Genomic DNA, 14,490 nt, shown 5'->3' with positions numbered 1-14,490 from the left:
TCCTTAACTTCTCTAAGGCTCAATTTCCTCAAATGCAAAATGGGGATCACAAGATCCAGCTGACAGGGCAGCTCTTTTCAACCAATAATCCATTCATATGCTTCCTGAAGATTAAACATGCATCCCCTTTAAAGGACTTTACCCAGTGACTTTACTAGATCAGGGTTTTTTTGTTGCTGTTTTGTTTGTTTGGTTTTTTGTTTGTTTGCAATAATAAAACTAAATTAATTTATCACCTTTTGGTATATATTCCTTTTCATGTAGCAATTACTGGTCTGACTAGTCTAAGTGCTTCTGCATACATGTTATAGTATCATCTAGCTAAGTTTCCCAGATTTTGCCTGATGATGAGGAACCATCTGACAAATGTGTCAAAAGACAGATTTACCCATGGCCCACCTGGAACATCCTAAAACACTCCCCATGGAAGAAGTCTGAGAATCTGTATTTAATTGACAGCTCCAGGAGACAAGTGACAAAGCACAATTAGCATTTTCTTAATTCTTCCTACTTTAAGGTACAATATGGCAAAACTCAGAAGAGTTGAAACCCATGCATATTTCAATAAAATTTACCTTGGTTTATTAAAAAATAAAACTAAAATATTTTCCTCAACTACTTAAAGGAAGGTAGCCTTTTCTTCGCCTTCTCTTGCCTCCCCTACTCCAAACTCACTGTATAAACTCAGGAAAGGAAATATATTTATCTTCTGAATGAACATCAGGTAAAATAAGAAATTAATACAGTTTCAAGAAATCCTCTAACAGATTTCCAAATAAGTGAACCAAAATTAAAACCCAGTTCTAGAATATCAGTACTATTAAAATCACCTTAGAACATGAAATCAGGAAGTAATAAACTCACACTGGGTGGGGTGGGGGGTTACATCTCTAGTTTCACTAACTTCTAACTAAAATTTAACATTACTACCTATTATAAATACACTACATAAAAGTTATTAACATCAGCAGGATAACCTTGTCACCCATAAAAACAAATTTTTTCCTATATCATATTACAGTAGCTACAGATCTCAAAGTATCATTTACGCTAACAAATATTTTGAAATCAGAAGGTATTATTGGATTAGATATGATAGATTAATGTTAATTAAAACATGTACCTACTAATTTATCCTAAATTTCTTACTAATATTTTGAGAAATACTTTCTTTGTAGTCCTGTGTACTTTATTATAATTACACATTTAAAACACTATCCTTAGAAGCAGCCCTACAGAATTTACCAGATCAAAGGAAGACAAGACACAAAAACAATTTTTAAAAACTTGCTTTAGAAGGTTATGAAAATGTTTTACCTAAACAGCACAGTGAATGGTTGTGTACATACATACTTTTACTCTAAAGTCCTATCAGGTGACTAGAGAAACTCCTTAGCCCAGCTCTTTATCCTGTATAGATCTGAGGGTTAAACAGTCTTGGCAAATCAAGTCCTCAGACTTTTCTGTACATTCTCAGTGTGTCCTCAGAAAAAGTGTTCAACATGATTCGCAATTATCTTCTAACAACATAAACATCTAGAAAAAAATAAATGCTTGATTATGGATCATAATATATACAGTCATATGATGCTATTGATGGAAAGATCTCAAAGAATATATGGCCCAGATTTCCATAGAAAAGAGGAAAGGCCATAAATATTTCTCACTTCTGAGATTCTGAACAATACGGGGCTATTAAAACCCCCAACTCTCTTTGCATTTGTGATCTTTCAAACTCCTCTGCTACCTTATAAGAATGTTTTATTCCCCAAATCAGTGCTTCTCACACTCAAAAGAAAATAAGTAAGAATCATCCAAAAATCTAGTCAAACTCTAAGTTCTAATTCAGCAGATCTAGGCTAAAGGCCCAGCATTCCTCATTTCTAACAAGCTTCAAGGTGATGCCAACACTGCTGGTCTTTGGACTACCCTTTGAGCAGCACAGTCCTAAATTTCTTTGCATACAAAAATTCCTTTCTTTTCTTGAAAGTCACCTGTAGAGACATTTTTAAGTATTCCAACTGACTTGTCAGGTGGACACTCAGCCTTCACAGAGGAATCACTGTAATTGCTGACAACTTTCTGAAGAAAGCTCTAGCAGGACCACAGGTTCCACTGTCCAAAATTTAAGTGTTTCTTTGAACTCCTTCCCCTCTTATTAAGCCGCTATACCAAAGAATGCAAAGATCCACAGCCTCCAGCAGCCATCACTGCCAGCAGTCTCCTAGCAGCATCTGAGCTTGCAACTGCCATTAGCAATGCCTTGACCATACTAGACCTGGGTAACAACTCAAAACACATTCACAAAATTCATCTTGTAGTTCTGACAAAGAGTCTCTCCTCAATAAAATTAGACTCCGAAGTCTCTTCCCAATTAGGCCCCTACTTTAAGACTTCTGTCATCTATGCATCATCTGATTTTAGCAATAATCCCTGCTGATAAATTGGTTTAGCCAGAATCCCCACCCTTGTTATCTTGATGGGGTTATTCATCCAACATCATGCCATAGGCATCGCCAGATCACCTGGTCTGTGGTCATCAATAACTCTTTAGGGTATTTGGCCAGGATGCCCCTAATTGTGAATCCTCTAGTGTTTCCTTTTAGTAATTTTCTGTTCACTGAACACCCCACACACACTATAAATTCCTACTTCTCCTTATATTTGGAGTTGAGCCCAATCTCCCTCACCTACCAAACACCTCACTGCAGTGGTCCCTGGAACTAACACAGATAGTCCTGAACAAACTCTGCTTTGCTCTTTTAACATTTATTTTCTTTAAAAAATCATCCACCTCTCTGAATTCCCCTTTCAGGGTAGACCCTAAGATTCCCAAGGTGAGCAATTTCTCCAAATGCCTAGTCATGCCTTCTCAATTGTTCTTGGTGATCTCTAATTTGACCTAATGCACACTGTATTGCCAAATGTTAAAAACATAAGGGTAGTTTTGTTTTAAATTGGCACTTTTCCATAGGCATCTATAGCATTTAAACTGATTCCCCTTTAATATAACTTTATTAGACCTAAATTAGGTCTATTAGAACTCTACTGAATGCTGGTGTTGGAAGAAAAGCTGCAGGCTTTCTATATCACAGTAAAACATTCACCACACATCTGGGAGAATGTGGGATTATAAAGTTTAACTGGATTAAATATAGAATTTTATTTAAAAAGAGTTTACATGTGCTAATAATCTAATATTTGAGTCGTTAGTTCTATTTCTGAGAGAAACGATAAGCAGACAACAGCTTTAATTAATAGTTATAAAGTTAGCTGTGGATATCAACTGCATTTCTAATAAGTTACTTTTGCAATATCACTTGCAGGAAAAAGACATTACAATGCCTGGGCCAAATGCCAAATTCTATTAACATCAAAGATTCAAGACAATATTTTCCCATTGAAGAGAGTCCAAAACCCCTAATGATAGGTCTACTTAGACATGAATATAAGAATAAGAACTACATGGACTTGGAATTCTATTTATAAAACAATAACATGTTGCTTGATTCTACATAGTTTAACATTTTCCACAGTCAAGTATACATTATGAGTTCTCAACAGACATTAAAAAGTTCTAACACTAACAACAACACATGTTCATACTTAAAGAACTGAAGGGCTTCCAACTCAGCATCTAAACCATGGGAGATACTTAAACTAAAATAAAGTTTAGATATTCTCTCCATGGAAATTTTTCATAATACAATAATCATGGCTTTGCCTGACCTTCACTTTAGAAGAGGTTGAAATAATTATCTGAAAATTCTGCAAATACAGATGCAGATAACATTCAGCATGAAAAAGAAACAAACTGGATGGGGGTATAGTTTAGCAATACAACATGTTCTTTATTAGCATAGGCAAGGCTGTGGGTTCGACTGTCAGCATCAAAAAATAAAAAAAGAAGCTTACATCCCTGTATCCTATTGTTGAAACTGAATGGAGTTCAAATAAAGTAACTTAGCTTGGTCAATTCTGCTTTAAGAGTAATTATTTTTCGGGGCGGGGGGGGGGGGGAAACGACAGGTCACTATACAAATCTTTACTAGAAGAATAAAAGTTCTTCTGCCCAGATATCTTAAGTACTGAATTTTGTCCATATGTGCACAAGAGTTTTTTAAATTATACAATACATAAGTTATGAAAGTTAATTAATTATATATAATTAAATGCACTGCTAATTACATTTGAACATTCATTTCCTAAAAAGCAAATGTCTCAGGAAAGATATCCCACTCTTTATTCCCCTAACATTCTTAAGTTAAAATAAAGCCTAAGTACAAAATGTGCATCTAATACAAGCATTTTCATCATACATAAGAGAAACTACAAAATAAGAAATTCTGAATTCCTTATTTAGCACTGGCATCTTTTTGTCAATGAGAATACTAAAGTACACCCACCCAAGCTTATCCTTATATTCTCTGCCTTAATGACCTTAACCCATTCAGACCCAAGTTTTCAATTCTAGGAATATTTCAACAAAAATTATACAAATATATTAAAATAGGTAGAAAATTATAATCAAAAGTTTGTATATCCTTTATATATTTTTTCATACTTACATGAAATATTTTTCAAATGTTCTAATCATTCACCTATTCCTTTTCTCAAAAGTAGAGAATTCTAAAAACATAATATGTATTTCAGAAGTTATCATAAGTGGCATATTTGTTGCTTAATTTAAGTTTTTTAAGTGTTCATCATTTGGGATGATGCGACTTGGAAGAGTCTTGGCTTCAGCTATTCCTTTCCAAGGCCAAATCCTGCTTCTTGTCACCACACAATTCTCCACTTCATTAGACTTCATCATCCCACTGTCAAGTGCAATCATAGAGTAATGAGACGATGGAGGAACTATCAACTTCCCTTGATTTGGAGGCAGCGGGGTGGTGGTGAAAGGCAAAGAAAACCTCACAGTGTAGAATACTTACAGTGGCTCTAAAGGAAATGCAGGTGCTCAGATAGAAAAGAAATGGAAAGGACATTCCAATGTTAGAAAAAGTATATTCACAAGTAGATATAGTGTATACAGGCAAGGCTCATTTTAAGAGAATTTGGAATATTCTCAATGTGGATTGCATGTAAGAGATTACTGGGAATTAGCTCAAGCAGATCAAGGTCATGTGACCAAGAGCCTTGTAAATCACACTAAGGAGTTTAGAGACTGTATCTATTAAATGGTTCTAAGCCAGGAAAAATCAGGATTATAGGGTGTCTAGGTCTACAGGCAGTTAGTCCAGTTAGGAGAAATAAATTAGTCAAAACAAGAGATGTCAGAGGCCTAAACCAAAGCAAGATCTGTGGACAAAGAGAACAGGAGAGGGATGTAGAAAACAAGTAGAAAAGAGACCCTGCTGACTGATAAGGAATGGAAGGTGGTAAGGAGGAAAGAGGACTCTAGAACAATTCTTCAAGAGACAGATGATATTTAAGAGGAAGATGACCAGTTTTCTTTTAAACAATTGCATGTAGTGTCCAGTAGGTTAATAAGTATATGGGTGTGAAATTCAGATGTAAGATATGGACCAGATACATACAGTGGGAATTATCAAATCCTATTATCTATATAGTATTTTTTCTTATGTAAAACTAGTGCTTCAGAAATACTAGATTCTTAATGCAGTATATCCTTATTTTTACTAACACAGCATATTTTCTACATTATTTTATAAAATACTGAACTATATTCCTATTTTACAAATATTAATTGCTCCTCTGAATCCACCTATATATAATCTAAAAAAAAAAAAAAAAGTAGATATAATAGCCAAGTTCCTACCATTTTCTCTCTTGCAGATTCGAGGGCCAACAAATGAGTCCATGATTAAAATTTCTAGTCTTAAAAGAGCACCTAATTCATTTAGACACATGGATTACTACTTCTGGGAAAAAGTTCTAAACAGAGATCTAATAAGCATACTCACATACTATTTAGCAGAGAGGCACACAATTTAAATTGTCTTTAAACAAAATTAAGCTACAAATTAGGTATCAACGATTTAAAACAAGATGAGTTGAAAAAATTTAAATTATCACCCTTAGTATACCATACTTTATTAGTGGAACATGTAAATACAAACAATGATTGCACATAAGCAAATAAAAAAATTATCATGTTCCTCTAATGACTGTTCTGTTCTACTAACTGTGGCTTGAATCTTAGATATTTGCACAGTAATCCCATTCACTGTGACCAAGTGCTCTGAGCATCCTTGACATAATGGTCACAGTGACTACTGTCTACAGTCACAATCTAACAGACTAAAAGGACTTCCTCCATAGGGTATAACTTTTATTCTTCACTCCTATACTCAGCATCTTCTCAACCAAAGTAAATCCCAAGACTCAAAGTAAAGTAGGAGTAAAGAGAAAAAGCTCTTTATCTATAGTAAGAAAGGTTGCAGGTTAATTCTGGTTCTGCCAGGACTAGTTATTATTTCCTCTTTAGTTCATTTATGAAATTTTGAAGTCCTGAAGTTCCTTGGAATTAGCATTAAGCATCAGATCACCATGATGTTCTTACTTACTGTCTTGGGAAATTCCTGGAGCAAAAACAATCTCAACCAACTACTGGTATCAGACAGGTCTCCAGAGTCTTTAATGGCTAATCAAACCTACTACCTGAATCAGGCTGGCCCCTAGCTGCTCATTTGTCTCCAACCGCCCTACAAGAGCATCTTTTCTCTCACACATCTGCCATATCAGGGCCAACACTCTCTCCTGAGCTTCCCAACAGGCGTACATGGGCACTCTTCTCCTGATATTCCTTTCACTACATCTCCTCCACTTTTCAGGCATACCTAATAGCTAGTATGCAGGTGACTGCCCACCTATATGTGGAAATTTGGCCATCTACTATACTTACCACTAAAATCCAGAAATATGGCATGATTGAGATATAATTTTATTAAAGTCTATGTTGTCCATACTTTTTGCTAGAACATGAATTTTCCCAACACTGAAAATCTTTTACTTTAATATATGTATTTTTCAAGTACTTTCTCCCCCATCAATTTTTTATGTGGATTGACTGCACTAGGAATTCAAAAAATAAAAATTTAAGATAACTTTAAAATCAGTTCAGTCTCAAATAATTCACATAGGATAAAAGGTTCCACTGTGTCTGCTCATGATATAAACGGAAAGAACACACATATCTAAGCTAAAAAGTTACAGGTGGTTCTCTCACACAAGATAATTTTTACATATTCACCAAATTTTTACAATAAATATAAAATATCCCATAATAAACACAAAAGTTACTTTAAAACTAAAGGAAAAACTACAGTATTTTCTAAAAGGACATAAATAAAGTTGAAATCACTTACTTTCTGCTCAGAGTTTTCCTGAAACAAAAGTCCAAAGTAGTCCTTCTCCAAAAGATTGAGGTGTTCGCATACCTTGTCAAATAACACTTGCCCCTTAGCACGTTTCTGGAGGGGAAAAAAAAAAAGAACCTTTAATTTTCAAGCACCAAAAATTCCACAAGTACTGCAAATTTAAGAGCATGAGATCAGATGCATGATTTACTATAAATTAAAACAAAAGTTTGTTTTCTAATGTTTTAACAATATAAAAAGTGACTTATCTTTTACTTTTAGTATTTCCATCATGCACAAAATACAAATTAAAAAATAAAGACACACTCCAATTCCATTTTATTGCTACTCTGTATAAACATCAAAAGGACTGAAAAAGCAAAATGCTGAGCGTTCATTTACTCATCCTAAAAGAAGTATAAAAATATGTTCAAAGTGTTTCTCTTGGTACCTGCAGGTAGTCATGACATGCCTACAGAGTATACTATCCCCAGGAAAATCATTAGACCTATTGATAAATATAATCTAACATAATTTCTCCCATCAGCACTTAGGTTTGAATTTTAGACATGTACCATGACATTTCTACAGTTTTTTCAATATAAGCTTTGTTTCCGTATACAATTTCCTAGAGAATAATATGGTATTCACTTTTAAAGAATAAATTTCTTCAATACAAAATAATGGTACCAGGATAATAAAACAACTGCTTCTAAGTATTTAACATATTTTTGCCTTGAATAGATTTTTTTTTTTAATTTAAGATGCTACTGTCAACAGATGCAAAAGCCTTTGACAGCCACAGAAGAAAGGCTCATTGTTAAATCAGTGGCAAAACATAAAGTGGTGACTCATTTCCACTGAAGATGCACACCCCTGGAACACCCCAACTGCGAGGTCAGGCCAGACACATGCCTACTTCCAGATGCACCACTAAGCCACCGCTGGACTGCTAGTGAAAAAAGAACAAGTCATCAGACTTTTGTCCTCAAAACAACTACCCTTCACTATAAAATGATACTTGTCAGTTCATCCAGTGGGTAGAAATCAATGTTCACCACACAAATATATCTTAAGAAGGAGAATGTGACACTTCTAGTATTAAAACTTTTACAGTTATATTTCTTTTAAAAATTAATTCTATCAAAAAGTAAAGAGAAAGAAAAGCACATGAATTACATTATTTTAAAATAATATGCAAAATATTATATACAACACTATGAACCACAATGAGGATTTAATGGTTAACTTATAAAGTCTGTTTAAGATAGTTATGTGCTTATATGTCAATATATTTAAAGTATATACAAATAGGGCATAAAGGCTAAGAAAATTGGATTCTGTGGGCCAAATGCCGAAGTTTTAAATACATCTTTATTACTTATAAGCTACATGACTCATGGCAAGACACTTGTATTGGCCTTAGTTTGCACATCTGTGAAATGGGTTTAACAGAGCCTACCACAAGGGGTGAGGCAAGTACTAAATTTAAGTCATAATACACAACAGCTGGTTATTGATGCTATTTGAAATTAAAATAAAAAGAATATTTAAGACAACAGAATCTCTATAAAAGCATACCTTAGTTCAAAGAGGAAAACACACTCCAATTCTGTCTTAAAATCAATTTTTATTAAATAAGTCTTATCTTCTCTCTGGCTGGTTTCTCCTTCAAAAAGAAGACAGAATTCCCCTAAATGACTAGGAGGAAAACATCAGAAAATTCACTCCCATGAAATGTCATTAGAATCAGCCGGGCAGTAGTATAACCACCACGGGGGCTGCCATGAGACCAGGTCCCTCCATCATTCAACATATTGTTGTATCTTCCATTACAGGGCAAGTACGACAACAGGGAAGCCACTTGAGCTCCTCAGCTGTAAAATGTAGATAAGAACTACCTCCCATTTCACTGTGAGGATCAAATTAGCCCAATGAGACAGGATGTATCGAAGTATCTCAATTGGTCTTAGTCAAATTCTGATGGGAACTTTTCTCACTAATCCACACCTATCAAACATCAAAATACCTTCCAGATGCTTGCACTGTTCCTTTGCCACTCTTCTTCTGGCTCTATTTAAATAAGAAATACTTATTTAAAGCACTTGATGAGATCTTGTCTGTATGTACTTATCACTTGAGCTTCCCTTCAGCATCTCACCTTCCTTGAACTCAAAGTCTAGCAGGAAAGACCAAATGCGACAAGGAGGCACACGCTGAGAGATGTGTGCACCAAGAACGGAATGAGTAACTCTAAGAAAAATCAAAGCTTTGCCAAGAATATGAAGTGAGTCTTAAAGAAGGAAATGATTTTATGAGGTGGAGAATACAGATATTTACGAGAACTTATTTTTTGTTTTGGATATTTATAGAGCTTGACATAGTCAATTTCTGTTCAAAAGATATTGGGGGATACACGAAGATGAAAAAGTGAAATCAAATGAACAAGCCATGCGATATTGACTGTTAGTTACACTGTCCCACCCTCAGATAATTGTGAGGGCTTGCCAAGCTAAAAAGTCAACATATTGATCCAGTATCTAATGCATGTTGTTTTCCTATGTTGACAGTGGAGAAATAATAATGAAGAAGAAATACATGGTTTCAGAAAATTTATATTCAACTGACAGACATGAAATAGGAAACAAAACAAAACAAAGTTGCTGTATTTATCTACCATTCTGGACATAAATACTGTCCTGATCTAACTGGTCCAAAGAAAGTTCACCAATGGCCTATGCAACAGCCTGATACAAAAGCTCTGCCCACTGATAATTTCTTACTCAGGGGATAAGGATTATCAGATACAATCACATCTTCCCTGAGGGAGTTTAAGTAAAAGACACACACACAGACACAACACACGTCATGGAGTGAGCAAAATGATACAAACAGAAGGAGAAGCAGTGAGAAGGCACTCAGCAGAAACCAGGGTTACCAGAAGACCAATCAATTCACTGGTCACACTGTTCCCATGAAATGCTTCACATATACACCCCCCACCTCCAAAAAGAGCCATGGAGTAGAATAAGGAAAATTCTCATTACAGAATTACTGCATATGACTACTAAGCATCAAGTCCTAGACACTTATTCAATACTCTGAGAAGTTCTGCGAGGCAGGAGGTTGGGGAGTGTGACCACAACATCTATTTATCATCATTCAGGCTTATCTCCTCCCAAAAGTATTTGGTTACAGAGACTACTGTATTTTTTAATATAGTCCTTACTAATTTAGTCCATAACAGAATGACCACACCTCAAGAAATGAGGTAGAGAAAAATCATCATCATCATCTGGCCCTCAGGCAGAGTTGAAAACTGGTATTAACATTATCTGTTTGACTTGAAATGTCAAAAGAGAATTCAGTTAAAAATGGCATAAGACTAAATGTGCCAAGTTGCCTGGCAGAATCAAATAATTCCCATAGACAAAGTACCAATAAATAAAATCAAAACTCACAACACAAAGCACACAAGGAAACCTACCACCATTAATTATTTAGAGTTAGACACAATACCAGAATCAGGTTTTCAGGAATCTTTAGAAATAAAGGAATCATCAAATATAAAACAAAAATAATGAGTACTTTTACCTGTTTAAGCAGTAAAAGGATATTTTAGAGAATTACTAAGGAAAAGGTGACTGTCAAAAAAGCAAATTTTTAAAAGAATCAAATCAAACATCTATAAATAAAAACTACAATAACTATATTATAATCCAAGACAGAGTTGAAGAAAAAAACAGTCAACTGGAAGGCAGATCTCAAATGCAGGGGTGGGGCATGGGGTGGGATTTGAAAGAACTTCAAAGACATGAAAGGTAGAATAAGAAAATAAGATCAGCAGATACTTTACCAGAGTCCTAGGAGGAGACAATAAAGCAAAAAGGAGAGGTGATATTAAAAGAGAGAAGAATGGAGGAAGTTTATGTAGAAGAAAATGAGAAGGAGAGGGTATGAAAACTGGTGGAATGAGACAGATACCCTATGTACGTGAATGATTACACAAATGATATGAATTTACATCGTGTAGAACCACAGAAACGAAATGATGTACACCATTTGTGTACGGTGAACCAAAATGCAGTCTGCAAAAAATAAAAAAAATAAGAATTTTTAAAAAATACAGAATGGCTAATAAAAACATAAGCCTTCAAATTAAGGAAACACAATAGATCCCTAGCAAGACTGAGAAAATAAAATCCATTAACCTACAATCATTTTTTCTTTTACTAATTATTTGTACTCATTAACATCAAAAGGTTTTGACATGCTCTGTTAAAAACTAGTAGAAATAAAAAAGCCATCCAGGCAAGAGGGAAAGGAATATGAAGCACAGAATTAAAAGGAGTAAAGAAAGAAAATACAGAAGTTACTCCTAAGAAAACCAAAATGATTCTGCTTTTAGAAGCTAATACAAAAAAAGGAAACAAAATATATAGCATTTCTTTTTATCATATAAAGAAAATCTATCAATTATCAAGGGACACATAGTAAATGCTACACATGAATACCCCAAGTTACTATGTCTTACAGTATTAATCTGCGCTCAGACTTGCTTGAGTATTCTCTGGTAGCAACCCATCCAGAGGATCAAAACGTTTTGGCCCTCACACCCTTCATCAACACATTCCATATATTATAAAGTGCATTTAGGGGGAAGGAACAAGATGCAGCTTGCAATAGTGGTACACGGTGGAGCATGTGAAGTAAAATGGTTCCTCTTCCCCTTTCAGATTCTGGTAGTTATCACCTTTCCATTCTCAGCAATACAGAAGAAAGAACTGCAAGTAGAATCACCGTCCTGGGTGCAACCACCAGGGCCACCTCTCAATGACCACAGGCAAGTTACTTAATTTCTCTATTACTCAGTTTCCTCTCTTTAAAATAAAATACCCACACTCCATGATATAGTAAGAGAATAAAGTGTATTTAATTTAAAGACCTTAATAGAAAGTTTGACACATTTCATGAATTCGTTAAAAACCTGCTGAAATCATGAAACCTTTCTGAGCTGCTCTAAAAATAACTGATGTTAAATATGATTCTATCAAAGGCATCATAGTTATTTAACCCAACTGCCTAATTCCCAGAAATTAGGTTACAAAGAGTTTAACTTATCTAATTTTTCAGTTTGATTTCCTAAACTTCTTTTAAAGAAATTCTCATTTGTGTTGTTATAAATGTTAGTACTCTATATTTCTATTCAGGAAGACAGTGTTCTCTTATTATCATTGTTTTGTTTTCTTATAAGCAACAACCTTAATTCATTGCATAAAAGGACTACAAATATACATTTTTTAACCAAGCAAAAGGTGCAGATATTTTTACTTTACAACTACCAAAGATACCAGTAAATATTTCCAGTTCATTAGCTGTCATAGCATTTTGGGGTCACAGTCCCAGAAAAAGAAAAACATTCACTTACCAAGACATATCCTAAATTCTCCTTCTTACCTTGATTCATTTCCAAGTGTCAGAATCTACCTCTTCTTTAAGACAAATCTGCAAATTCTCCCTTTCCTAAGAAACCTATTCCAATCTCCCAATAATTCATTTTTCTGATTAAAGAATTTTTCAAAGTGTAATATGCATGTAGAATATGCCACAATGAAATTCATCATTCTATATAATTAAAATTCACTAATAAAAAATATAGTGAAAATAATGAAATGCAAAAAAAAAAAAAAAGAAAAGAAAAGAAAGGAACTTTACTCCATGTGTAGTACTCTAATATTCTACTTCTTTTGACATTTACTACTTTGGGAGACTAAGTTCTTTAATGGTATCTTATATCAATACCTCCTACAATACCCACTCATTGATTAACTAGCTCACCAGTAGGCTAAAAGGTGGACAGAATGGCTCAGAGTCATTAAGGTCAGTCAAACAGTTAGCAAGGTAGAGTCTAGAATTCAGTCCTTCTTGCTCATAGTCTGCAACCTTCTGGATCTTAGTTCATGGACTATTAGCCCGTGAAAATTCAAGGAACTAATCCAAATACATATTGCAACTAATTCTGGGAGAAGATCAGCCACAAATCTACATTTTCAGAATTGTACACTGTATATAAACTCTCCCTTAGTACATTAAAATATTTTCAAATATTTAGTAGGGGCAGGAGAGGTGGACAACCAGAAGAATGACAAAAGCAGAAAAGCCAATCTGTCCTTTCTCCTCTCAGGGCAGGCCATGTCCTGCCTTTATGCAGGAGTAGTGGATTCTTCAGTCTTCGTGCATTCCTTCACTAAGGCATCAATTTCACTGTTATTTCTTCATGCTGTCTGAAGCATGTCTTTGCTTTATATGTTTTTACAGTGGAACCTTTATAGAGTACAAATTGCATCTATCTCTGTTCTAATAATGTAGCATTAAGTTCATTAAATAAAAACCATACAGTACCTTCTATATTGAGTGCCAACAAGCTTAGTAATCTGTTTTTCCCATCTGCCTCTCCCTAACCCAACTTATGCCACTGGCCAGCAATACAAAATCAGTAAGTTGGGGTGATCAGTAAGTTGGTCCACTTTCCAAGTACCAAATCTTTCTCTCCCTCTCTCCTCTCTCCTCTCTCCTCTCTCTCTCTCTCTCTCTCTCTCTCTCTCTCTCTCTCTCGGTGAGGGGTTTTGGGGAAGATGGCACAATACATTCGATATATTCTAATGAAAGAGACAAAGCAAGATGATTTAGATGGGTTTAAAGTAACTGATTCAAAGACTGGAAGATTAGCTTTTGGAAACTTTCTTTTAAAATGAAAACTGGGCAAAAAAAAAAAAAAAAATCTAAAGCAGACCCAGCCAAAGAAAGGCTGGCTGGAATCTGAGACGCTGAGCAAAGTCCCCCGTGCCTGTGCTGTTATTTGTGGCATTCATTACTGAGGCCAAAATATGACATTTCTGGAGGCCTCTCAACTTGGAGGAATTTCTGCAACTGCTTACCAGGCAGATTGCAGTGGACACCACACACCACTGGCGTTTTATAAAACACCATCACTGCCTCCATGTAGGTCTCTCCACACTGCGGTTATTGTGTGCTGAGGAGCCAGTGATGGGAAGGGCACAATGCAATCCACACATTACAGTCACAGAGCTATGCATTTTGCTCTAGTTCTAAACTACACTATGCAAATATAAAAGGCCAAAGAAAGAAAGGTATGCACAGAGCA

The 14,490-nt window shown here is 35.0% G+C and overlaps 1 protein-coding gene across 15 annotated transcripts in view; it reads right to left on the bottom strand.

Annotated features, from left to right (window-relative positions):
* The window catches only part of EPB41L2 (erythrocyte membrane protein band 4.1 like 2), a 193,489-nt gene that overhangs the window by 72,891 nt on the left and 106,108 nt on the right, over window positions 1-14,490 (bottom strand). For all 15 annotated transcript variants that reach the window (XM_079148171.1, XM_079148164.1, XM_079148176.1 and 12 more), the window contains one exon: window positions 7,335-7,439. In XM_079148171.1, coding sequence (XP_079004297.1) covers window positions 7,335-7,439 — 105 coding nt within the window. The remainder of the gene's footprint in view (window positions 1-7,334; window positions 7,440-14,490) is intronic.

Source organism: Sciurus vulgaris, assembly GCF_902686455.1.
Source record: "Sciurus vulgaris genome assembly, chromosome: 7".
NCBI lineage: Eukaryota > Metazoa > Chordata > Mammalia > Rodentia > Sciuridae > Sciurus > Sciurus vulgaris.
Note: the sequence above shows the minus strand (reverse complement) of the source record. Positions and strands in the feature narration are given on the sequence as shown.